This window comes from Aulonocara sp. 'chitande type north' Nkhata Bay, linkage group LG15, assembly GCF_057382095.1.
Source record: "Aulonocara sp. 'chitande type north' Nkhata Bay isolate Kocher_YH1m ecotype deep benthic linkage group LG15, A_spYH_male_GT1.1, whole genome shotgun sequence".
NCBI classification, from domain to species: domain Eukaryota; kingdom Metazoa; phylum Chordata; class Actinopteri; order Cichliformes; family Cichlidae; genus Aulonocara; species Aulonocara sp. 'chitande type north' Nkhata Bay.
Window position 1 is genome coordinate 10,827,517 of NC_141358.1, and position 26,142 is coordinate 10,853,658.

Here is a 26,142-nt window from a genome sequence, read left to right on the forward strand (position 1 = left end):
AAATAAAGAGTTAATATGCAAAAAAAAACCAGCAACAGGATTTTCTGTATTTAATGGTAACAATTTATGAGCTTACTAAAGTGAAAAAATTGGAAGAAGAAACTTACACTTTCTGTGAGATTAGAAACTCATATTTGCACAAATGATTTATTTATTTTTTTAGTTTTTCATCTGCTTTTTCCTCACAGCTAAGAAAAAAAATCTCACGTATATTTGGTTATTTACTAATTAATAGATAAATGGTACCCCATATGCTGTTTTATGTTGCGTATAGTATAAACAAAATCTTTCTTGGTATAACTGCAGGTAAAAATAAATACATTTACTCAAGAGAGAACATTTCATTTCAAACACAACACTTTCCAAACAAAGACTAAAACGTAAAGGAGAAATGAACGATAACTGATGTGGCGTATGAAACAATGGCTGGTTGCTATGCTCCCATTCCGAGTCAAGTTTTTGATACGAAACGATTTCCCAAGGATTTAACTTCACATTTAACATGTAAAAGTTGGATGTGTAGAAAGTGGATGTATTTGTTTAGATAAACAAACTACTGGAAGCAGTTATTAAGCTACCATTTAAGCAAATTACGGGATTTTTATTTCTCAAATCGCCCTCCAGAGAGAGTCCCGACCCAGAATGCATTTTGACAAGGTCTTTGAAAAAGCGGCGCGGCTAATTCAAGATGGCGGAGATGGACCAGCTGTTAGACGAGAGTGAGTAACAACACAAATTCAAGGAGTTTTGCATTGTAAACAAGCAGCAGTCCCGCGGTGGTAAAATAAATAACTGGCCAAAACCCGATATCGCTGACCATGTAATGGCTATTATAGGTTCTGCGCGGACTTCATAAGCTCATTTTAGACGCAAACAGACACCGGGTCTAAGTCAGCTAACGCTTGTTAGCGCGAGAGGCTAACCATGGCTAATGTTGGAGTTGAACAAGTTACTCTAGCCCAACTGGGTGAACAAATACCGTTAGCTTAGCCCCGAGCTAACGTCTGCTAACCTTAGATCGCGTATAGCAGGAACAAAAAGGCTGCCGCTACGCCACTAGCTGCTAACAAGCTATCTGTTTTGCTGGACTTATTTTCTATTTTATTGATTTATTTTAGTTTTCCATGACACTTTCATCATTTTTAGCGTTCCTTCACCCTGGTTATAGTTATGCGTTATGTATCATTATTGATCTTGTGAAGGGAAACTTGCCAGTTCATTTGTCTGTTTACACCTGAAACGGTCTCTGGGAACTTACCTAATGTAAATAACGTTATTTTACAGCTCATAGCTTAGCTTGTCCGGCTCATGTGTAGATACGAATTGCCCACAGCTGATGTTACACCCGTGTCTGACAGCTCCAGTTGGGGGTAAAGGCCTAACCGAGTCCGCTAGCTTTATTTTTAATTCCTGTTCACCTGCCTGGCTGCTGTCAGGGTTTAAAGCACCATCTTACTGATTCTGCGACAGGTGAAATAAGCATTTCGTAACTTAAAAAGGAGAACACTGGCAAATAATATTTATCAAAGTTGCACCGTTTTAGATTTCGTCTATGTGGTGTTGCTTTTTTATGCTTTTTAATGCTCTACAGCAGGGGTGCTCAATCCCAGTCCTCGAGAGCTACTGTCCTGCAGCTTTTAGATGCATCCCTACTCCAACACAGCTGAATCAAATGTTTGATTACCTCTTCAGCATGCCATCAAGTTTGGAAAAGGCCTGATAACAAGCCATTCATTTGATTCAGCTGTGTCGGAACAAGGATGCATCTAAAAGCTGCAGGACAGTAGCTCTCGAGGACTGGGATTGAGCACCCCTGCTCTACAGTAATGTAGCCTAAATTGTTCTCTTCCTCAGGTTCCTCAGCAGAGGCACTCGTCAGTCTTAAAGGTATGGATTCCCTTGTATTTATGCTTTTTACTGTTTACAAATATACTGGGTGCTTCTGAAACGTTGACTCGAATTCCTCACTATATCGATTAGACCTGTGTCAGATCACGTTGGTCAGAGCTCTGTAATAGTTTCTAATTGCAAGCTTACATGGCATAATGGTCCTGTTATTGTTTGCATGTGATTTTTGTCTGTTGGTATAGGGTTGTTAAGATATAATTACTGATTTAAAAACTGTTTTTGGTGTTCTTGTATATAAATATGTTGGTATTCTCACAGAGGGCAGTTTGTCCAACACTCTGAATGAGAAAAACAGCTTCCCTCGAGCTCACAACACCAGGGCACGGCATTCCTCTGTCACAATGGACACGGTAAGTTAATGCAATGAAAGCAATGAAAACTTCGAAAACAAAGAGAATCTGTTACACACGTTGCTTTAATTACTAATATGAAAAATATGGTATAGTGGTTAACATAGTCACCTTACTCCATAATTATGCTTCAGTGGGAAATTTGTGCCATAACTATGTCATAACAGGAAATCCCTCTAAAACCCTATGATGAAACCCTAAGGCATGACATGACGCACACCTCCACTGAAACGGAACTAAATGTGGTGTCAGTGTAAGCCGCAGCTATTGTAATTGGCCTGTTCAGTACCATTGATTCCTCCTGATGCATTTCCGGCTACTTTTTTGCCACGGTTTTGGAATTTTTCAGTGAAAGAATACCAATCATGTCAAAGCTGCACCAGATCAAGTACTATCCACTGTGGTGACCCGTTGGGAAATAAGGGAGCAGTTCAGTGTATCTTTTCTTTCCTTTTAGCAACCAAGAAGTTAATTATTACAATGCAGTAATACAGGGTTTGATATTTTTAAAAAAAATCACAATTATTTCTTCTTAAAATGAAAAGAAAGAAAGTCACTTCATCTTATGTGAGAGAGCTATGGCCGAAAATGGTAATGTATGGATATATCGTTAGTGTATGCATAGTTACTGCCCTTTGCTCATCTTAGCAGCATAGTTAAGTCTTTTGCAGTTCTGTTTACATCTCAGGAGTTGATTTTCTTACCTCCATTAAGTTGTTTCATGCCAGTGTAATGTGATGTGGAACTGGAAGGAAAATGCATTTCATCTCATTTTGCATGAATGGGGGTCTTTACATTTACTTAGATATTATTTCAGAACCTGTGTATTATACATGAGAGTTCCCAGAGTAACATTTGTGTTAGCCAGGCTATTTATAACGCAACATGCCAGAATTTCTACTGCTAATAGACGCCTAATATGGAGAATGCCACAATGTTATTTATAGATTGTTGGTAATATTTTGAATTTACATTGTTCTTGCAGCCTACACGGAGCTCGAAGCGGAGCCGTTTGTTTCGAGATGAAGATGAGCCACCGCAGCAGCGTCTTCCGTCCAGATCTCCACGGAGGAGCCAGAGAGTCACCACCACACCACAGGTAATGATTGCATTCTTCCTTACGATCACGTATATATTGCAGTTAATACATTTTCCTGGTAATGCTCCAGTTAGCACTGTTCATATTAAACTTTAAGATAATTGTGTCACCTGTGCAGTTTACGAGGCCCAAGATTAAAAGTAAAGTAAATTGTGTGTGAAAATAGTGCACTATTTGCCTATTTGCACTACTCTGCCTGGTTTACACTCAATGTCATTTACCCTTACCTGTATATTGTATATTGCATAGCTTTCTTGTTAAATTATATTGTATTTATTTAAATTTTTACTTTTTAATTATTTTATTTGCATTTTTTATTCACTCTCTTATATTTAAATGTTCATTTGGAATTTCATCTAGGGTTTGAGAGTAACGAAATTTCTATTCTCTGTATGTCCTGTACATGTGGCAGAATTGACAAATAAAGTTGACTTTGACTTTGACTTTTGACTTTGAAAAGTGCTCATCCACTTGGATTACTTGTGACGAGATATATTACACTTGGGTGTTTGAAAGTTTTCGTAGTATAAAAGTTCAACTTTGTTTGAGGTTTGTTTTGGTCCAAAAGCTATCTGTTTATACCTGACCTGTTTTTGGTACGAGTGTCTTCAAAGAGTTGAACATCATGTCAACATTAAAATAAGATAAAATGTGAGTCCAAATTATAGCTAATAACTTAAATTTAACATAAAAATCAATCAATAGCCAAAAGAATAAGATAGAGTTTAACTTTGGATATCCATATGTGTATATGAATAAACATACGCATATACACACACAAATATATAAAATCTAAACTAGAATTTTTTAAAAAGGCTCCTTGCGGGGTAATGTGAGTTTCAAAGGTTATGCTTTCTGACCAAGTTGGTGTGCCTGAGATTGAATAAGTTCATCATATCTCTACAGCATAACAGAATATGATTTGTCTAATGTAACCCTTTCCAAAGGAGTTCTTTAAAATGCCTACCATATTGTTGTTTATGAAATGACTGTTGTTTTAATGGTTTTCCTCACAGAAATTTTCTAACATCGTGACACCAGATAAGAAGGCTTCCCAGAAAATAGGGCTGAGATTAAGAAACCTGCTGAAACTGCCCAAAGCTCACAAATGGTGCATCTATGAATGGTTTTATTCCAATATTGACAGGTAAAGTCTGATTTTTATTTATTTATTTATTTTTGTTCCCTGATGAGTACACATAAATAAATGAGATAAAAAATAAGTTACCCACGCATAACTGGTCTTAATTCAGCTTATCATGTTAGTCAAAACACGTCATAGACACCTCAGCTTCACTACTGGAACTTGAACATTATGCACTCCACACTGTATATAAATGCCACTTGTTTTGCACATATTCAACTCTGTATATTTTATATATTTTATTATTATTATTATTATTTTTATTTTTTATTTTTTTTTATTTTTTATTTTTTTTTACTATTTAATTTGTAAAAATGTGTATACACACACACACACACGTAGGAAAATATTTAGTATACACATCCAGAAATGCATACACTATTATATATTGTACATATATTATGGGTGGCTGTAGCTCAGGTGGCAGAGCAGGTCAGCCACTAATCAGAAGGTCAGCCACTAATCAGAAGGTCGGTGGTTCGATCCCAGGCTGCCTCCTGGTTGCATGCCAAATATCCTTGGGCAAGATACTAACCCCATGTTTGCCTACTGGTGGTGGTCAGAGGGCCCGGTGGCGCCAGTGTCCGGCAGCCTCGCCTCTGTCAGTGCGCCCCAGGGCAGCTGTGGCTACAATGTAGCTTGCCATCGCCAGTGTGTGAATGTGTGTGTGTGAATGGGTGAATGACTGAATGTAGTGTGAAGCGCTTTGGGGTCCTTAGGGACTAGAAAAGCGCTATACAAATGCAGGCCATTTACCATTTACCATATATTTATTAGTTTCAGGTTGGCCATTCTTGTATTTTGCTCGTTTGTGTTGTTGTGTTTGCACATCTCTGTTGCTTGTGGGGCTCGCACACAAGAATTTCACTCGCATGTGCTGTGCCAGTGTGCCTGCACATGTGATGTGACAATAAAAAGTGATTTGATTTGATTTGAAAAGCAAATTGGTAATTATAAAACTGTTACTGTTGCTTCTCTTTCTTCCAGGCCTCTTTTCGAGGGTGACAATGAGTTCTGCCTGTGTCTTAAGGAGACTTTCCCCAACCTGAAAACAAGAAAGCTAACCAGAGTTGAGTGGGGTACAATAAGGAGGTTGATGGGGAAACCTCGACGGTACGCTGTGATTTTTACATAAGTGTATGGAACAGTTTCCTTATGGACTTGATGTGTCAGGATAAAAAGAACTGGCATTACATTGCTGTGCTCTTTTGTCCCTTCAAGGTGTTCATCTGCATTCTTTGCTGAAGAGCGAACAGCATTGAGGCAGAAACGGCAGAAAATGCGGCTGCTGCAGCAAAGAAAACTAACTGACGTGTCAAACTGCAAAGATCTTCCTGATGAAATCCCTCTGCCTCTCATCATAGGAACCAAAGTCACCGGTAAGATGACTGAAGTGAGCGCAAGATTTTCAAATGAGCTGCAGTGTTGCATTTTACATTTTTCTGCTTTGCACTTTCAAAAGATATATTCACGGAATTGAACTTAAGAGATAGAGAAGTTATTTTATCTGTCCCCTGATCTATCAGCCATTTTTGGGGAGAACTTAAGGATGACCTAATTAGAGCAGTTTTACTGTGATTTACCTCACAAAACACAGGTTTGGTCATGATTTAAGAATTAATATGCTAATTATGGCACAAATGAAAACGGATCCCTCAAAGGTCAAGTTGAATGATTTTTGTATCCAAAAGATCAATGGTTAGCTCGACTGTGATGAGATGACGTTTCATAGAAACGTTATTTTCTATGAAACAAAACGTGTGTCCATATGCTAATTTGAGGTGCCCACCTTGAAATTGTGGTGATTGTACAGATCTTTTGTAGTATAGCAACGCATATTTGAAGGATTGTCTACACTCTGATGCTTTATCAGTTGACTTTATTGGCGAGCATAAACAAGGAATTGCTAAATTCCTTCAAAGTTGAAGGACTGCAGTCTTTCCTAACAAATACTGTTTTTTTTCTCCATACAGGTGACCCCCCCCTTCTCACCGTCTCTTCTCCCCTTTGGTTTTCTTTCTCTCCCTCTTTCTTTCATTCTTTCTCCCTGTCCTATCCCCCAGTCATGTCTGTCCCGTTTGTAGCAACTGAAAATAAAATAAATTCATAATTATAATAAAGGTCAATCAAATGGACCAATATGGCAAGGCCATGATGATCCACTTGGTAAAATAAATCCGCTTGGCATCTTTCTTGGCCTTAAAACAACAATTCTGATGGCTAAAGATCCAAACGGGACACAAAAAAAAAAAAAAAAAAAAAAGAGAAAGTTGAACAATAAGAGCACAAGACAGTGAACAAATCAATCATTTTAAAATATGGTACTGGAGTTGAATGTGATCAAAACTATGGACAATTAAAGGACCAAGAAATCAAGCCAATAACATCTTTGGATGGACAAATAGCAAAGCGTCTACTTGGCTATTTCAGACACCAAATGAATCTGTACTCGTAAAAAGTCAGATCCTTTTAATGGTGTGGTGTAGGCTGTATCAGACTCCATATGTGAATAATTAATTTATTTGTTATTTATTCAGGTTTAAATCAAGTGCATTTATCTTTGTTCTACAGCTCGTCTCCGAGGACTCCATGATGGGCTGTTCACAGGGCAGATTGATGCAGTAGACACCAGTGCCGCCACCTATCGTGTCACCTTTGACCGCACTGGCCTGGGAACTCACACTGTGCCTGATTATGAAGTCCTGGTAAACACTTTAACTTAACTCTCATAAAAGCTTCACTCTCAGTGTGATTTTGCCACACAGGAGAAGAAGAAGAAATGCCAATAGCTGTATCGTAGGAATTTCACAGGTCATATTATTAACCATCTTATTGTAATTTTCTTTTCCAGAGCAATGAACCTAATGAGACCATGCCCATTTCAGCCTTTGCCCAGAAGCATCGGTCAGCACGCTATATGCAAAGCCTCATGACTCCGCCTAGAGGGCCCTATCCCTCTGCTACCACTCCTGTCCATATGGTATTCTGAAACTACATTTACTACCATTTGTTGATTTGCTGACACGTTTGGCCATATTCGAGTTTTGTTTTTTCTTTTTTTTTTCTTTTTTTTTTTTGTTGTTTTCAAATAACTGCTTTGTTTGGCCTACTATACACTATACGTTTTATACATTAATGCTAATCAGTGGGTAGACTGAAGAATTCCAAGGTGGGCTAGTGGCGCAATCACTTAATTCCCCCTTAGAAGCTGATTCCTCTGTAAAAAAAAGCCAGTGAAACCTTTGCCGGACACCTTTTTCACAGCTGTGTATCTGTTTGCCCATCTAAAAACAGATTTCAAATGAAGATTGTTGATCTAACTGGCCTTTTTTTAAACAACAGGACAATGACCCTCTTATCACCCAGTCACCATGGAGGAACAAACTGCCCGGTGCTGAAGGAGATACACTGGGAGGATTTCCTGTCAATTTCCTGGTCCAAGTGGTAAGGAATTCCTGTCAAATTGAAAACTAAAAAGGTGACGTCCTTCAATGTAGTTCTAATGCTTTGTCTTGTTTTTCTGTCCATTATTAGACAAGACTGTCCAAAATCCTCATGATCAAGAAAGAGCACATCAAGCACTTGAAAGAAATGAATACAGAAGCTGAGAAGCTGGTAAAGTCATTATAGTTAAGTTACTTTAAAACATGTTAAATGCTTCTGAAATATCCACATCAAGCTTACCTCAGCTATGTTTTTGTTTTGTGTTCAGAAGTCATACTCGATGCCTATTGATCTGGACTTCCAGAAGCGATATGCTACCACCGTGCTTGAGCTGGAGCAGCTAAATAAAGATCTGAACAAGGTTCTTCATGAAGTTCAGCAGTACTGCTGTGAAGTAAGTGAAAAGGCACGCTTACACTTAAACTTGAAATATTTTATTGCAGTATCTGATAATTCTAGCATGTTTTTTTTTTCTTGTTAGTCAGGAACGAGTAAGGAAACAAATGAGTAAGAGAGCCTTGTGTTAAACATCAGTGTACATCTTTCCAGCTCGCTCCTGATCAGGGCATGGTTCCAGCAGACCATCCCACAGAGCTGCGGAGGCGTAGTGAAGAAGAGGCCCAGCAGATGGTGCAAATGCGCATCAACGCCATGAAGGATGGGCAGCAGAGTGTGGCAAATCCCAGCCTCACACACCTCATCTCCCGTCTCACTGCTCTGCTCCTACAGATCAAGGTAGAAGATGTATTTTTATCACAAGTGTGTCAGGATGATAGGAGAGGATGTTAGGATGTCACACTCTGTGTGCAAGAAAACAATTTGTTTGAAATTCAATGCAAAAATTTAGAGCTTCGCAGCAGTAATTTGTTAAGAAATGTTGAACTTCAAGTATATAATACAATATATGTTTTATCAATTAATCAGTAAATATAATATAATACATCCATGACTTCTGATTTGATTACCTGTTAATCATTCATTCTCCTGGCTTGTCTCAGTGTTTGGCAGATGGTGGGGATCTGAATTCATTTGAGTTTAAATCTCTAACAGACTCTCTCAATGACATCAAAGCATCGATTGATCCCTCCAACCTCAGGTAAAGGACCAAATAGTGTTTCCATCCATTTCTAACAAAAGAGCAAGAATGACTGTTTTTAAGACAAAACTGAATATTTTTCTCCTTTATTATCTGTGAATCTCAAAACTCCCAAAATAGTGTAACTGTTAAAACAGTATAATCTCATATTTCATGGCTTTTCCTAAAATAGGATAGTGCAGCTATGTGGTATAAAAATAAATAACTTTCTCATTAGTTTTACTGGAGTCATTTTGATTCCCACTGAAGTCTATGCAAACTGCTGCATGTTGCTGAGCAACACACAACATTTACACACTTTGATGTGAATGATAATGTAAAATGAGCCAGAGCTAGCTGCATGTGATTGACAGATAACTATTTAGGGCATTTGGTTAGATCAAAATATTTACAGCAGAGCTGAACAGGGTGGGATGTTGAGTGTATGGCAGGACATGTGGAGAACCGGGCAGGTTGTTGGCTGTGCCGAGCAGCATGGGAACCCTAGCTGAACTGATCACAGAGTCTAGACTGTGGAGACTATTCAGAGCAATTACAAAGTAAAAGTCAGAGTAAGAGAGCAGAACTGAGGAGGGCTGCAGTTCTTTTACAATAATTAATTTACTAAAATTGGTTTGTTTTAGCTAGCTGCAAAGTTTGTTTATAATGTAGGCAGTGACCTGTCAATTTCAAAGCGAGGCTATTCTTTTTATACACACTTTATTTTAACTAATACAACATGTATTCTGAAATTTCCAAAATAATTTTGATGTGTTATGGTGTTGTTTGTTGTATCATTTGCTTATTGGTGGATGCTAAAATATTTTTTTCCTTTCTAAGATATATGATGAAATAACAAATTACAATTATCTGCAATCTGTTTAGTGGTTCATACATTTGCTGAACAAGCAAAAGTTGCTGATGTTGCAGGACCACCTGGTTGTTCCGTTGTTAACTGTTCTTCATAACTTTGGTTATTTTTCTGCATTTCCAGTTGCTTCCAGAATAACGTTGAGATCCATGTGGCACACATCCAGAGTGGCCTTAGTCAGCTGGGCAATTTGCATGCATTCGCTGCCAACAACACCAATGCAGTCTGAGTACCTGCATCGTCCCGCCCACGCACAGGTGCATGTACACACACGGAAGTGCGGTATATCCATGTTTGTCTTGTGAAATGGTGCTTTTACCTGGACTGTTAAAAGACTACAAAGAAGGCTCATGTCGATGCTGTGGATCTTCAATTTGAGTTCTTCCCAGATTTCCTCAAGTTTTGATCGGAATGGAGAGAAGAATGCTGAATATTTTACCCACAAGCTTTTGTTGTATCAAAATGTTTGTGCACCCAACTGAATGAACACAAACCCGAAAGAGTCTTAAAGCTTTTTGCCACGCTCCACATTTCCAAAATATTAAAACTGTTATTTATTTGGTTTCACGTGCCAAACATAAGGTTTTAACAGTTTTTATTGCCCGTATTTATTTATTTTTGAGTAGGTGTGTATGGTTATGCAACAATATTTTGCTATTTCTGATGTTTCCCTCTAAGTTGTGTGTTCTGTTGCTCCTTTAATGATAAGTACAGGGGAACGCGAAGGAATGTTTTATAATTAAAAAGTTATTGTAGATAATTGTACAATATCTGATTATTAGGAATATTGTCAGCCTTTCTGCTGTGTATTCTGAAATGGCTTTTGTAATTTTGTGCGCACTGAAAAGAGTTTTTTTTTTTTTTTTTTTTTTTCAGTATTTTTTTATAAAGGAGAACTCTGGGGTTTTGATCTTAAGTGTTTCCATATTTTACATCGGCTGTTGCTGGAACACCCCCCACACTAAGTCTGCATCACTGACCTTTAAACCCCATCAACAGTTCTTTCCTAGAGATTCTCCTTTTTTTTCAGTTTTTGTAAAGTTGTATATGAGAGTGCCCCCGGGCAGTTGTATATAAATGTTTCTTTTTATATTAAACATAATATTGAAAAGCAGGTTTTGGCTTTGTTTCATTTATTAACAAACAAACAAATTCATACAAAACAAATGTCTTTTTTTTTTTTTTATATATATATAGTTTTAAAATAAATACACTCTCACACCTCTTATGATACATGTAGCTTTTGTAATGCATCACATAAAGCCACTGAAGTTTGCCATTGCTTCATTTTCCCAATCAGAATCCGAGTCGGAGAAGTCCTGCATCTTTCTGGTGGGGATCTGGGAAAAGTGATCGAACCTGTCCCCGCTGGCCCTCGCCTGCGGATACTGCATTTGGCATCTGTTGTCCTTAGATGATGATGGTGTGCTGAAGGGGTTCTGCATTGGGATGGGAGGAATCACAACTTTCATCTCTGGTCCAATGGTTTTGTTTGGTGGGAAATTGTCATACTCCACCAAAACCTTTGGAGCTTGGCTGTTGGTCATGTTGGCGTCCATGTTTGTCTGGTGCTCTCTCCTGGGATAGAGAGGGACGCTGCAGCTCGAAGTGCCAGCACTCTGCTTGTGTCGCTGCATGTGTTCTGGATTCATTCTGGCGCCCTCCTTGTCATAGATGCGGGAGGCAGATGCTTGGGCGTAGCTGCTGGGTTTGCTTGGAAGAGTGTTCCTGTGGGTGTCCTCGATGCCTTGTAGGTGCACTGTAGACCTGAAACTTTCCTCTAGTCCAAAACCACCCATCTGATGTACTTCAGCACTGTGAAGATTGTCACAAACTGCAATGGAGAGGGGAAAAAAAAACAAAACTAAGCAACATGTTTTAGAATGTAGAAAAAAGAAGCCACAAACTTGAAGTTAAAACTACAATGAGTGACACTGAGCAGGCTTGACCTGATGTTAGAGTGAGGATGTGAGCACAAAACTAGTGAGTAAAGCTAATAGCTACCTTTTTCCGGAGCCATCCTGTTCTGGACTTGGATAAAGGGACCAGCTGCTGGCGTGCTGCTGACCTTTGTGGACGTTGATGAGCTAACCTGGCGACGAGACTTGGCCCTTCTGTTCTGAAACCACACCTACAATTTTGGAAATCCGTTAATTCACATCTTACCACTCCATAAATCCAATTTTACCACAAGTGTGGAGTAGCGAGAGTTCCCTGTGATCTTAAGTGACTGTGTTTGCCCTTTGACCATGCAAAATAAATCAACCAATTCAACAAAGTGTGGCGTTTAAACCGGACTTCACCTGAATTCTGGACTCCGGCAGCCCAGTCAGAGCCTCCAGTCTCTCCCGTAGGAAGATGTCGGGATATTTAGTGTCGTTGTAAACTTTCTCCAGCACCTTGATTTGCTGTTGGGTGAAATTGGTCCTCTTTCTCCTGTGGGTCAGCATTGCCACGCATTTGTCCGCCCTGGGAACAGGATTTGCGGGGTTGAAGTAGTTTCCACCGTCCGGAGGTCCACATTCTGAAAAGAACACGCAGGCGCAATTTAGTTATCATTGCGTAAGTTGAGCTCTGAGGCAGCTGTTAGGCCGGTATTTGAAAATTAACTTTTTGTTGGGGTTAATGATCCCAGAGCCACCAACCTGGATTCACGGCGTTGTTCATCTGCAGAGGCCCTTCGTGATACATGTGGAACTGGTTCGCCTCCCCGACGCGCATATTCCCCTGAACTGCAGACATCCTTTCCGCTTTATCCCCGGTGACTGACTGACTGAGCTTGAGATCCGTGCGCTCGCCGGATTTAAATCCTCCTGTGATCAAAGGTAAAGCTGTCTAGATGTGTGAATGGGTCTGCCATCGGGGCCGACCGGCACTGCAGCGGCCGTGCAGCGACTTCAGACGTCTGCGGGCCAGCAGAGGTGTGAAGCAATCACACCTGGAACGATGGTCCGGCCGCAGGTCTGTTTAAAGGAGTTTTAATGGAATCTGCACGCTCAATACACATCGGCAGAGAAAACATTTATCCGCTTTGGCATGGATGAAGCAATAATGGACCCTCAGCCTTCAAAGGGAGAAAGACGGAAACGGCAATTTCCCAAAAAAGGTGGAGGAGTTCAAAGGACTATACCAGGACGCTGTGAGAAAACAGATATAAGCGCAAGCATTAGGTTTTTATTATAATTAATGTAATTCAAAACAGGGCATGATTTAATAATTATGTATACCCAACAAGACTGGCTCTTTATACAGGTTATTCTGCATCATGCCAGCATCCCAGAGTATCCCAAAGCCTAAAAACCAACAACAACAAAAACAAAACAAAGCTGTCAATAAAATCTGAAACTGCAGAAACGACTGTTAAAAGGATGACTTCTTACACCATATAAAAACCCTTTTGTTAGATGGCAAAACATTTATTGCCATCTATAACTGCTATTGAAGAATTTTCCTGGCAGTAAACTTCATTGAAGTGAATTTGCTGTTATATGTGGCATTAGTTTTGCTTCAGTGACAGTAAGAACAACCAGTTCTGCAACAGACCTTTAGTCCAAGTATAGAGCCCTGATCTCAACCTTAAGGAGTCCTTCTAGAATGTTGTGAACTCTCAAGTCATCAAGGTTTGCATGTTATCAGATGATGTAACCACAGACTGTGGGGCTTTTTCAAGTTGTTTTTTTTTTTTTTAAAAAAAACCTTTTAAACCCTAATAACTGACAAAATATTGAATTGTCCACATCTGTCAGGAAGGTTATAAGCTATGTTTGGAGGTAAAAGAAAGCATAGATTTTCCATGACTTGCCCCCTCACACAAGCCTTACTTTGTGGGAAATGATGCCTCCTGAGCCTTATCAGTGTCAACAAAGTGGATTTCAATACACAAACCACGGTTAAAAAGTACTTGGGAGCGGGCAGGTCTTATTGAATATGTCACCTCCGTTTGATTCAGAGGGGGGATTGAGTCAAGAGGTCAGGAAGCCCTCCCTCCCCAAAGACAGACTAAACAATTTTGTGCCTCATGCTCCACTTTTTTGCCTGCAGATTGAATTCTGCACTATGCTATGATCTGACAATGCAACAATTTCCAGATTCCTTGCAATATTTCCTCTCACAGATTTTACAGGATACAGAGCTTACTGGGTTAAGTCATCTGGGGAGTGTAGTGCAAATTTGGCAATGTGTTTGTCAGCGTTTAAAATAGAGCATGCATTGTTTACTCTTGGGGAGTACCTACAACACTCCTTGACAGGCCAAAATTTTAGGTGATTCTTCATATGTTAATCCGTACTCTTGATGGAGGTGCAGGGTCCTTTATTAATGAACATCTGCAACAATGACGGACCACCAGGGGACTCTGACATAACACATGCTCTGCTCCTTTTTTAAAATGTACTTTGATCATTTTAAGTCCATGTTTACTTGTGTGTGCATATTTAATGTGTGTCTTTTTTTGTTTCCGCGGCGTAACGGTAATCTTAACCTTTTTGATCTCTGTACTTCGACACTTACTTTTGTTCAAATAGGATTTGCTTGTTGGCTAAAGCATTCACAGTTCATAGGGTGCTTTGTCTGGGGGCCCTAATGGGGTATTGCCCCTTGTGCACAGACCAGATTGCTATGCTAAAAATCTGGGTCCTCAAGTTCTTGATGTTTTGTGACATTCTTCTGATGGACCTGGAGATCATAGCATGGACAATTTATTTATTTATTGTTATTGTTTTTTGTTTGTTTGTTTGTTTGTTTTTTTTGCATTGATTTGTGATGACAAGCCATGGTAGATTAAAAATGCTAACCTAGTACAGCAACTGCATGAAAATTCCTTGCAGCTTTACCTTAGCTGTTGTGGTATGTTATATAGTTTGTTTAGTTTGGCAGCCTATGACAGACACTGGGCACTGTAATTAGATTAAAAAGCAGATCTAATTTGATTGATACTGATAAGATGTAGTTATCAGGCTGGACTACAAGCAAACACTGGACTAAATTCTTGTGGGGGATTAATACTGCTGCTCCTGTAGCCCCCAAACAAAAGCAAGTTCACACCTGGGCCAGGCCACTATACATTTACCCTGCAGACAGACAGGCAAAGTATTCTCACAGGTTTTCAGCAATGTGTTAAAATGTCACCTGTCTAATGGGCCCTTGTTATAATGTATTTCAGTACAATATTTGTGTATTTGAAGGATAATTTAAGGAGCTGGAGAGCATGTGCTCATTCAAAATGTGCATAAGTATTATCCAAAGCTTAGGCCAAGTCTTACTGTCAATGTACCTCACCTGGGCAAATGCAGCAACCATCATTAGCTAATTACAAATAAAACATCGGGGACATTAGTATAGCATAGTATATATAGTTCTCCAGGCTTTATGAAGGTTTTTTAAAGTTTTTCTTTGGACATTGCCTGCTTTTTCATTAATTTTCTGTCCAGTCCTTGTAACTGATCATTTTCAGGGGGATAGTTCTTTTTGTTTGTTTGTTAAGTCACTTTACACTGACCTGTGAATCATTCCAACATAATAAAAAGGCCCCTAAGTCAAGTATTATTGCACTATTCCCAAAGAACTATTAACCGAAAATATGGCATATTCCAGCATGGTGTGCAGTGTGTTTTGAAAACTAAAAAACAAAACAAAACTGGGAAGCATCCGATTGGCAATGGCTTTTTCAGCATGATGATCCCAAACACACTGCCAGTGCAGTAAAAAGCATACCCGGATAGCTCCTCACATCCAAAGAAGAGATCTGAATGTTCCTCAAGAAGCCTGGAGAACTATTCCCAAAGACTTTTTAAAGACATTCCAAGAAAGCTTGACAAAGTGAGTTCAAAATGTGTTGAAGAATAGGGATGATCATACCGGTTATTGACATTGATAGATTGTATCTTTATTTTGAACATGTTGAAAAAGTACAACAACATAGAATTAAAAGAGACAAATAAACAAAGCAAAACAAAAGGAAAACGAGCAACCACAACTACAAATAACCTTCATGTTCAAAAAGGAGCAGGAAGAAGCATAAGCTTATAAAATCGTTATATGGAAAACATGGAAAATCGATTAAAAAAAAGACAATTTATCCATTGCATATTTTAAAATACATGTTAATTTTTATATGTGTCCGTTAGTGTACGTGACGGTTAATAAAATGCTGGGGGGGGGGGGGGTGTTTGTTTTTGGGCAAGTCTTTTTATCTGTTGGTAAGACCTCGTCATTATTTACATCGGTGAGGGGAGAGAAAACAACCGGAACTTCCGCTAGATTGAAACGGAAGTAGGTACGTGGCTGCTTCAGCTGACAGTCTACATGATGGCGACAGAGGTTCAGAGCGGCGACCTCGACAGCGCTACTTCTAGCCGGCTCGAAGTTTCCATCGATGGCCTCACCCTCACTCCGGACCCGGAGGGCGAGCAGAGCCAGGCCGAAGAACCGGAGTCCATACCCACGGAACCCAGCACAGATAAGCCGGGCGGCGCTGAAGGCGAAGATGGAGAGACTGCCAAATGTGCGATAGAGAGGAAATGGGGCTTTCCTCTGCTGGAGCTGTACGGAATGGCCCTTAAATTTTTTAAAGGTACTTCATGTTTGTTTCAATCCCCAAGCGGTGAGAAAGCTGCTCGAACAGTTTAAAGTGTGGCGCTCGCTGGTTCAGGCTAGCAGGTTGCTAGCATTAGCTGCTAGCTGTCACCACCGGGACTGGTGCTACTGCTGTCAGCCTCGGTGTTACATTAGCTTCACGGCTAACTAGTATCTAACGCTGCTGGCCGTTAAAGGGTAAAACAACCACGGCACTTGTGAGTGGCCCCTTTGTGTCAGCTGATTTGCCACTGTTGTCTCCTTTCTGGGTTTTTGTCTTTGCACCAAAGAGGAGTGACTATACTTATTACCAGTTTGCATATTTCTATGCATGCTTCCTCCACCAAACGAGGAAGATTTCCATTCCAATTGAATGACAGCTTGTTCTGGGATGTGTTCAGGAGCTTTTAAACACGCTCTCCCTCTGCTGTGACTGAAGCGGGACTGCATCAGGTGGCAGCTGCCCTCAAAGATTTTTCCTCCCAAAGTACTCAATGACAAGTTCCTGCTGTGCTGGAGGAATTATTATTCTGAGGATACAACTGCTGCATAGTTTTAGCTCGCCGCCCCTAAAAGCAGTTAACCACGTTTTCAGTCTATGGGGGGGTTTATGTGACGGCTTGACTGTTTTTACACCTGCCCTTTCATATCACTCCTATGTTGCTACTACTTGTAGTACTACTTTTATGTGTGCTCTGGGAGCCATTTTTAGGCCTTCTGGACATGCTGGGGTGGATTTAAAGCATATTGAAATACCCTAAGTAGTTGAATAATTGGAAAAGAAATTGTGATATGTGTGGCTATATTCTGCAGCCTGACCATTCTAGCTAGTTCTATATGTCTGCTTTACAAAAAGCCACAAATCCTGCAAAATACTGTGTCCATACTTTCCAGTCATCGTACACAAGTGTAAGCTGCATTGAACACTGGGCATTTGTGCTGTTTGTATTATGGCAGAACACTTGTGATGACTGTGCAAACAGGTCGGGGCCTGGCTGCCACTCTGTGTGATAGTAATCTGGGCTTTGTATCCTTGTCAGTGTGTCAGACAGGGTTAGGTCTACTTGCTCAACTTGCTCAACTCAGCTGCCTAAATCTCCCTTTTGCCTCACCTTAAATCAAGCTTTAGGTATGACTAATGTCATCTCAGTGTTTAATTCTTAATGATTTTAACCACAAAGAAGCTTGAAAAGTTTAGAGTGGGAGAGCACAGTTAGGAGTAATTATCTGCGCTTTACAGTCTTGGCACAAGAACATAACACTCCTGTACGTGGGAGTTTTTACTACCTTGTTGTGCACACAAGCTGCACTGTAGTATTCACTGCAGGTGGACATTAACAGGATTGCCCGCAAACTCATTGCTTCCACTTTGCTGCCTTCAGATAAAGATGGAAAGGCCTTCCACCCGACCTATGAGGAGAAGCTTCGATTGGTGGCTCTGCACAAACAGGTGTTACTCGGTCCTTACAATCCCGATGCTTCACCAGAGGTCGGCTTCTTTGATGTCCTGGGCAACGACCGCAGGTAACACCAGCTTGTGTGTGTGTGTGTGTGTTCATGCATGTGACCTTTGGATTGTAGTGGACATCTCAGTGATTTTTGCTTTGTATCAGGAAATACACACTCGTGCATTTTTACTCATTAACAGTTTGAAATGGATTCAGACAATGGGTGAAAATCATCCTGTTCAGAATGAAATTTAAAAAAAATAATGCACCTATTATTGTCTGCACCTTGACCTGTGTGCAGGAAAGAGTGGGCTTCACTGGGTAACATGGAGAAGGACGATGCCATGGTGGAGTTTGTCAAGCTACTTAACAAATGCTGTAACCTCTTTGCCCCATACGTCACATCACACAAGATCGAAAGGGAGGAGCAGGAGAGGAAAAGGTGGGAGGATCAGCTTCTTTGTCCAAGGGACATTCATCTGCTAGTGTGTCTTAAATTTAGTTTCTACCTCAATTTGCTCTCTATTTATCTAGAAAAGCTGGAAAGCTGTGGTTAGTTTGGGTGGATAGGTTATACAGTATTTGACCTTGTTAGAATGTCGTGATATTCATGTATATTTCACAGTTTGGGCTTTTGTTTGCATGTAAATTATGCATTTTTATCCATTTACATTATTTAAATCATTCAATTCTTTTTTTCAGGAGAGAAGAAGAAGAGCGTCTAAGGCGGGAAGAGGAAGAAAGGGAGCGACAGAGGCTGGAGGAAGAGAGACGGAGGCTTGAGGAGGAGGAAAGGCTTAGAAGAGAGGAAGAAGAAAGGAGGCAGGCAGAAGAGGAGAGGCTACGGATTGAGCAGCAGAAGTATGTGTGGTGTTTGTTGTTTCTTTTTTAATTTTATATATAAGCATTCCTCTCCTTTTGTATTTAAATCTGTATGCTTTTTTTTTTAAATCACTTTTTATTTCCACGTATTTTGTGAGACCGAAAACAAGGGTTAGTCCTGTGCTGACACTTGGCCCAAAGATGAAAATCTCACTACAAATCTGTCTGACTTCCTGTTGTTTTCCTGTATTTCCATTGTCATTCATTTTAATGTAACCAGACAACAGATAATGGCAGCATTAAATGCGCAGACAGCGGTGCAGTTCCAACAGTATGCTGCTCAGCAGTACCCAAACAGCCCTGAGCAGCAGATGAGCCTCATCCGTCAGCTGCAGGAGCAGCACTATCAGCAATACATGCAGCAGCTCTACCAGGTCCAGCTGGCCCAGCAACAGGTAGGATGCAGAATCTCAACATAACATAGACTTTTCACTGATTGAGTTTTATTGTTCAATATATAGGATTTGCAGTTAATGTGGGAGTACTTAGAATAGATTAGAAGGATTGCCTGCAGGTCTTTCTTTGGCCCCAAATTCAATCTGATCAGTTGACCCCTGAGATTAGTCCCTTAATTAACTCTTCATTATCTGACTGAAAGGAATGTGTGTCAGAGCCTAGCAGCTGTATTATCTAGGATAGATTTAGTGTAGAAATCCCTTGCTAATAATTAGCCTTCCAAACTGGGTGGTATATGTCTTGACAGCACACACCTTTATTCATGTCCTCTTTAATATCCTGACTGATGCATAAAACCTTCCTGTAAGACATCGGCCTCCCTTTAGAGTCCTTCCAGCTCAAGTGAACTGTTAAATTGCAAAGGAGTTATTGAAAAATAGCCAAAAATGTTTTAAACCTTTTGACTTGAATTACTTTATTTTATACCATTTTTAACAGCCAGGTGTGGTAAACAAAAACCTCAAACAAAGACTAAGATGAAAAATCCCTGAGCAAATCAGTTGTTCAAAAGTCTAGCCCTAGGTCTACTCGTATGCAGCAAAGCTGAAAAACAGACCCTTCGGTTTTCGAGATGTATAGGATGTTGCCAGAAGATGGAAATTTAATTGTTAATAATCTTATCCAACCCTAACACAGCCCTGGTGAAACTAGATTGTTGGTTTCTCTTTCTCATCCTAGGCGGCCTTACAGAAGCAGCAGCAGTCTGATTCAATGGTGCAGGGCACCCTAGAATCTAGCAGCTTCCACACAGGTGAACCCATCCCCGCATCCTCAGCCGGACCATTGTGTGCTGCTTCACCACAGACTGGAGAAGAAGCTCCAACAATCAATGGAGGCCAGTCAGACTCTTACTCAGAAAGTATGGATCGGGAGCCAGAGCCTGAACCGGCAGAAGAGGTCTCAGAGAATGGACCTTTATTAGGTTGGTGGGCTGCTCTATATCCATCTCAAAATAAAAGCATGAAATATTGGAGCGGCTAATGACTAGGGGTCAGACAGGGTAAGCTCTCTGTCAGAGCAGTGAAGCGGTCTGCCAAGCTTGAAACCTGATGCTTATCTGCTGTGCCCTTGTTGATGTAACCTGGAGGGCAGAAGAGCTGGAACAAGTGACACACAATAATGTGTTGGTTTAGGTTTCCTCCAGTCACATATTCCGCTTACAGGAGTAAAAGACATCACAGTAGATATGCAAAAGTCCTTGGTGTGAATCCAAAACACATATCCCTTTCCAAATGACTTCCTTCTTCCTGTTCAGTGGAATGATAAATAAAGCTGGGGTAGCTGTGCCTGCAAAAACAAATCTTTGCTATTATGCACATGGATTCTGGTTTTCTCTGATCGTTCTGAGACACACAGGTTTCCTCCAAGTTGAGCTTGTTTGGGATTCGGTCTGTATATGCTGGAAGGGAATCGCTTATTAGGGAATGCACTGTTTGTTTTGTAAGAAATCTGGTAGAAAATAGATAATGTCTTCTCTTTCCTTTTGATTGCAGCAGAATCCCCACCAGTCATAGCTGCTCCTTCCATGTGGACACGGCCACAGATCAAGGACTTCAAGGAGAAAATCCGTCAGGACGCAGACAGCGTGATCACGGTGGGGCGCGGCGAGGTGGTGACGGTGCGTGTTCCCACTCATGAAGACGGCTCGTACCTGTTCTGGGAGTTTGCTACAGACTATTACGACATCGGCTTTGGGGTCTTCTTCGAGTGGACGGACGCAGCCTCTGCTTCAGTCAGCGTGCACGTGTCAGAGTCCAGTGAAGAGGATGAAGATGATGAAGGTGAGGGTAGTTTTTTTTTTTTTTTTTTTTTACTTGCTGTACTTAAACACATTCCTTATTATTATGTAAACAGCAGTTATGCATTACAGCCTTGAGGCTTCTCACTTAATCATACCATGATTGGTTTGGTTAATTATTCATGCTGGATGCCCCCATACAACCCCTACAATGATTTGTTCTCCCCCCAGGATCGAACCAGGGTTAGGCGGCTGTGTCAACCACTACTGTGACTGTTTCCTTTCACTGTTGGGTATAAGCCGTACAGCTGTTTTTGGTTTTTATATATAATATATAGGGAATTTAAATAGTGAATTATATTTATATAGTTTTACTAGTGGCAACACTTAAACTCTTATTTTGAAAGTTTAGTTGCCTCTAACCAGTTAGCCCTGACTGTTCCCCTCCTGTATTTTCCCTGCTGATTGGCTTGTTGGTCAGGTTGATCATCCCTCTCCAAAAAGCACTTTGTCCCACCGTTAATGGTGCTCCAGTTCCAGTATCTTGGACTGTAGCTGGCGATGGTGGTCATCCTTTTGCTTAAGAGAACTACCGGCAGTTCAAATGCTTGTCATATCAGAATAAGCTGAGAACTGGTTAACTGTGTGTGACACTACGGCTACGTTCACACTGCATGCGAAAGCGCATCAAATTGGACTTTTTTGACCCATATCCGATCATGGTATGACAGTGTGAACGGCACAAATCCAATATTTTCAAATCCGATCTGGGTCACTTTCGTATGTGGTACTGAATGCGAGACATATCTGATGTTTCAGAAAGCGACTGCTGTTTGAATGGTCATGTTGCATTAAATCCGTCTTTTACGTCACTGACACAAGACAGACGCCAAGTATCAGCGCTGGAGAAGCGCCCGATAAGACATCGCGAATGCTTCGTGGCCATCCCGTGTAGATGTTAGTGAAACTGTTGGGAAGACAGCATTGGAAAAACGTGAACATTTTATTCGTACTGTATAATCTGCAGATTCTGACAGAAATCTGTAACTATCCTTTGAAGCACCGCTCCTCTCTAAAACAGCAATAAGGATAATTATTAGGCCATATGTAAATAACAAAATAGCTTTATAACTTAAAGCAAAATTGGGAAACGTAAGACCCGAAACAAGTCTTTATATTAAGGGCCATCAGTCAAATAATACTGTTTGGTCTGGATCTAAACAGAGGGCGTTGTGTGTGACGTCTTCTTTTGCGCATGCGGGCCGCTTTGAGGGTTCACACTAGAGCGCGTTTGCGGTCACATTTTATTTGTAATGTGAACAAGCAGACAAAAAAAATTGGATTTGATCAAAAAATCGGAATTGAGCATTAAGACCTGCAGTGTGAACGTAGCCTACTGCTGCCCTCTGCACAACAGAACGGTGGAGTCGGTCCACAGAACGAGAGACATGCGATTATATCACTTAGTGCCAAGTTATTTGTTACAAAACTACTGGGAAAATAAAATATTTGCTAAGAAATTTAAAAAAAAAAAGTGTCTGTCATGATGCTCATGCACTTCTGTACATGTACACACAAAGTCTGCATGAAGGCTGTCAATGCTCTAATTAGTGTTGTCTTGTGCTTTATTTCTGTGGCTTCAGTTATAAGCCCGTTTGAGAGATTAGTAACTAGTTTTCCATTAATATTTTATTCTTATCCTACACTTATAATTAATTATCCACTGACTCTTGCCATTGTAACAAAAGTCCTGCCTATCTTTTGTCATATAAAGGAAAGCATATGACTGAATACTGGCAGTCAAATTATTGAACAACATTCACTTTTTTAAATAATATTGATATTGTGCTGTTCTCACAGTCCAATTAAATGTTTGGATGCTTTGTCACCTTTAAGTTCTAGTGTTTTCTTTACCTCTCACACTAACCTGTAAGGAATACCCACTGTTGGGCTCATTTCTTGGAATGTAATGCAAAAATCATACAGCACAAAATGTATTTTTGTTTGCGCAAATAATGCATTGGTGGTTTTTTTTTGTTTTTGTTTTGTTTTTGTTTATGTTTTGTTTGTTTTTTTACCTGCAGGCGAGCCAACCAGTGAGGAAGAGAAGGCCAAGAAGGAGGCAGGGAAGCCTCAGGTGGATGAGATTGTACCGGTTTACCGGAGGGACTGTCATGAGGAGGTGTACGCCGGCAGCCACCAGTACCCAGGTCGCGGAGTCTACCTGCTCAAGTTCGACAACTCCTATTCACTCTGGCGCTCCAAGAGTGTTTACTACAGAGTCTACTACACCAGATAAGCCTGAATACAGACACAAGGGGAGCCAAGGAGTGTGTATGTTCGTATATATAAATATATGTATGTACGCGTGTGTGTGTTTGTGAGGGGGGGGAGGGTGAAGATTTGTGTGAAGGCAGCCTGTATTTGTGTGTATGTGTGCGTGTGTGTGAAGGAGGAAACTACCAGATTAATTCTGGATTAAACCACCAGAGGGAGACAAAGAGACACATCTGGAGTCGTAGTCTGGAGACTCGACTAATATGTATTTACTGTATGTGTACGCGTGACCCAAGATGCACCCATGCTAGATCCCGTTATCGAGCCCTTGGAAGAGGAGTGCGTATACCCGTTGTATATTCACCACCTGTCCTTGCTGCATTCACACCAAGCTGTAGGACTTTGCTCTCATGATATATTTCACCAGTTTCCTCCCCTGGGCTCCACTTAAGTCACCAAAGCCCGGCCCAGCACTGTCCAACACGGTGGCGTTGTGGCTGCTTGTGCTCCAAGTGATGCTATCATAACCACAAATGGAAACTTGGCGGCTCCACGAGCCTATGTTTCCCTTTCTTTCTTTTCTTTTTCTGTTTGTTTGTTTGTTTGCTTTTGAGTGGAAAAGGTGGTTGTTTATCCCAAAAGTACACAGAGGACAATGTTAGAAATCAATTTATTATTAAAGATGTGCTTCATAACACTATGCCTTTTACTCAGAGATCGTCTGGTCTTTGCCAATTGTGTTCTCACTCATTTAAACAGCCCGGGTTCTCAAACCTGCTCATCCTTTTTGTTGTCACAAAGCCACCGTACCTGTATGAAGATCTGAGAGGATTGTGAAGTGGAACGAGTGGTCTTTTTCATCTTCTTCTCGCAAACGTTCTGTTTCTTATACTTATTTCGAGAGTCAGGTTACAACAGCAGTGTGTCTTTTTAAACTTGCATCATTTATGAAGGACCGGCAAGAAGTCATTCAGTAACATGGGTGTTGAAGGAGGGTGTGCAAAACATCATTCACATGGTAATTTATGGCTGTGAGCCTTATCGGCTGCAGAAGCGTCACAGTGTAAGAAGTGTAAAAGTCAAATCGGTGTAGGAGTAATTTCCGTTCTCCCACAAATGTTTTTCCGTTTGAGTTTTTACAAAAGAAAAAAGTTGCTTGTTGACAGTCCCTTATCATATGTGTTGTTCACCACTTGTTAATTAAAGACTCACAAAAAAGAAAGAGCTTGTGTTGTCAATGTTAGCAGGGGGATTTGTTTTATCATTCCTGTTTTCCTGTTCAGAGCTCTGACACGCACGTGACAATAAACTCAACTAACCATCCTTTTTTTTTTTTTTTTTTTTTTTTTTTAGGTCATAACACACTGTTACATCTGTGTAGAAAATCCATAACACAAAACTCTGTTTTGTCTACTTTTTTCCTTTCTTCCTCTTTGAGTTGTCATCTCAAACATTATGAATTAAAAAAATAAAAAGGAAAAAAGAGCTGATTAGAATTGTGTTCTGCGTGACACGGTTGCTTACTAACATTTAAATGTTTTTTTTATTATTATTGAAAATGTAATTTAGATTCATTCTGTTCTTCAGCTACGCATGACATATGTACCCAACATCTGAGTGCGTTGTGAGAATTGCTGTATGAACTGTGCTCTCTGAATCAAAGTGATTGTCGAATATGGCAAGTGGGCATCGAGGACATTTGATTTCACTTTATCACACTTTAGTTTTTTTTTTTTGTGTGGGTGTGTGTAAATGCAAAGCAACTTTAAAGACAGAGGCGGAGTATCTTGCAAGCCAGTTAACCCTCCAGTGTTTGCAGAGCATCATTATTTAATGACTCCTGCCTCCAAATCCATTCAATGATTTGTGCAACAGAATGTCACTACTTGGGGCTCACACAAGCCGTAAACGTCAAGAAAGTCCCCGTAACCTCAAATGTGATGTGTGGTTTTTTTTTGTTTTTTTTTTTTTGTTTTTTGTTTTTTTTTTTGTTCGTGGCTCATCAAAGGGTTTGATTTGAGATGTTTAAGCCTTGTATGTAAATAATTCTATAAATGATGTTTATGTATGGGTTTTTAAATGTGGAAGAAGGCTGTGGGTTTTTTGCGAATGAATGCACTGTAGTATGACACGTGCATTTTACCCCGAATGAAAGTCCAAAACTTGTAGAAAGTACGAGACTCCCTTAACATAAAATTTCATTTTTTTTGTATGGTTTTAATGTTTGGATCTCTTATGATTTGCAAGATCTTTTTGGGCATATATTTAATCTTGATTAAACGTATCTTCATCTCTATAATTGTCTGCTTATTGCTGCTTGCTCTGGTTTCTATAGCACCAAGGCGTCAGCAGAAAAAGCACAAGTGGATGTAACTCATTTAATAAGAAGACAGTGCCGGTTCACTCACAGTTGATTACCCATGTGCTTGATTTGCAGCGACACAAGCTCATGGGTCTTGCCTCCCAGTAGTTAAGTGGCGAGAAGATTTGTATTTTAAACAAACAGAGGATACGGAAATGTGAGGACACCAAAAAATGGCCTTGGAACAACACGCCACTGTCAGGCTTGTTCCTTTTTCCACCAGTAGTAAATGTGTCATCCTCACGCTGCTTTCCTGTCAAACACAATTTGTGCTGAGGGAAGGACAAATGCGGATATTGCTCATGCCTGAGAGAACAATCCACTTAACTTTGTGTTTTCTGTGTATGTGGGGTGTCTCAATATTCAGAGCGGTGGGGGCATAAATCCAACATTTCACATGCAAATATTGAGCAACGTGCTACTAAACTATTGCCACATAGAACATATTGAGTAATGAGAAAACGGTGAAAGTGACAGGAATGCTTGCAACTATGCTGGGAGTTGCAGTATTCACT

At 40.3% G+C, this 26,142-nt stretch overlaps 3 protein-coding genes across 5 annotated transcripts; 2 read left to right on the top strand and 1 right to left on the bottom strand.

Annotated features, from left to right (window-relative positions):
- Nucleotides 1-427: 427 nt before the first annotated feature.
- lin9 (lin-9 DREAM MuvB core complex component) lies at nucleotides 428-11,005 on the top strand. 2 transcript variants are annotated; one of them, XM_086264073.1, is made up of 15 exons: nucleotides 428-719; nucleotides 1,855-1,887; nucleotides 2,167-2,258; nucleotides 3,244-3,357; nucleotides 4,374-4,504; nucleotides 5,489-5,614; nucleotides 5,723-5,880; nucleotides 7,073-7,206; nucleotides 7,353-7,481; nucleotides 7,844-7,945; nucleotides 8,036-8,116; nucleotides 8,214-8,339; nucleotides 8,495-8,680; nucleotides 8,944-9,041; nucleotides 10,015-11,005. In XM_086264073.1, exons 1-15 carry the CDS (start codon nucleotides 689-691, stop codon nucleotides 10,118-10,120), a joined length of 1,647 nt encoding a protein of 548 aa, XP_086120199.1. In that variant the 5' UTR covers nucleotides 428-688; the 3' UTR covers nucleotides 10,121-11,005. The 2 variants fall into 2 exon arrangements, with proteins under 2 accessions (XP_086120199.1, XP_086120200.1); XM_086264074.1 differs by lacking the exon at nucleotides 428-719 and adding an exon at nucleotides 746-1,470.
- mixl1 (Mix paired-like homeobox) lies at nucleotides 10,884-12,994 on the bottom strand. Its single transcript, XM_086264078.1, has 4 exons — nucleotides 12,537-12,994; nucleotides 12,195-12,415; nucleotides 11,896-12,022; nucleotides 10,884-11,725 (listed from the first exon to the last, which is right to left on the bottom strand). The coding sequence occupies exons 1-4, from the start codon at nucleotides 12,631-12,633 to the stop codon at nucleotides 11,145-11,147; spliced, it is 1,026 nt and encodes a 341-aa protein (XP_086120204.1). The 5' UTR covers nucleotides 12,634-12,994; the 3' UTR covers nucleotides 10,884-11,144.
- A 3,080-nt stretch (nucleotides 12,995-16,074) lies between these two features.
- On the top strand, nucleotides 16,075-25,564 carry acbd3 (acyl-Coenzyme A binding domain containing 3). 2 transcript variants are annotated; one of them, XM_086264080.1, is made up of 8 exons: nucleotides 16,075-16,462; nucleotides 17,847-17,988; nucleotides 18,214-18,354; nucleotides 18,615-18,773; nucleotides 19,015-19,189; nucleotides 19,929-20,172; nucleotides 20,747-21,031; nucleotides 23,073-25,564. In XM_086264080.1, the coding sequence occupies exons 1-8, from the start codon at nucleotides 16,195-16,197 to the stop codon at nucleotides 23,285-23,287; spliced, it is 1,629 nt and encodes a 542-aa protein (XP_086120206.1). In that variant the 5' UTR covers nucleotides 16,075-16,194; the 3' UTR covers nucleotides 23,288-25,564. The 2 variants fall into 2 exon arrangements, with proteins under 2 accessions (XP_086120206.1, XP_086120205.1); XM_086264079.1 differs by having other exon boundaries at nucleotides 16,076-16,462; nucleotides 20,744-21,031.
- The last annotated feature ends 578 nt before the right edge of the window (nucleotides 25,565-26,142 follow it).

Coding starts and splice junctions, on each gene's coding strand:
- lin9 (XM_086264073.1), top strand. CDS start 689: ATGGCGGAGATGGACCAGCTGTTAGACGAGA. Junction 7,482..7,843: donor CTACCACTCCTGTCCATATG/GTATTCTGAAAC, acceptor TTTAAACAACAG/GACAATGACCCTCTTATCAC. Junction 8,340..8,494: donor TTCAGCAGTACTGCTGTGAA/GTAAGTGAAAAG, acceptor ACATCTTTCCAG/CTCGCTCCTGATCAGGGCAT.
- acbd3 (XM_086264079.1), top strand. CDS start 16,195: ATGATGGCGACAGAGGTTCAGAGCGGCGACCTCGACAGCGCTACTTCT. Junction 16,463..17,846: donor GGCCCTTAAATTTTTTAAAG/GTACTTCATGTT, acceptor TGCTGCCTTCAG/ATAAAGATGGAAAGGCCTTC. Junction 18,355..18,614: donor GAGGAGCAGGAGAGGAAAAG/GTGGGAGGATCA, acceptor TCTTTTTTTCAG/GAGAGAAGAAGAAGAGCGTC.
- mixl1 (XM_086264078.1), bottom strand. CDS start 12,633: ATGTCTGCAGTTCAGGGGAATATGCGCGTCGGGGAGGCGAACCAGTTC. Junction 12,416..12,536: donor GAACAACGCCGTGAATCCAG/GTTGGTGGCTCT, acceptor TGTTCTTTTCAG/AATGTGGACCTCCGGACGGT. Junction 12,023..12,194: donor TGCCGGAGTCCAGAATTCAG/GTGAAGTCCGGT, acceptor CCAAAATTGTAG/GTGTGGTTTCAGAACAGAAG.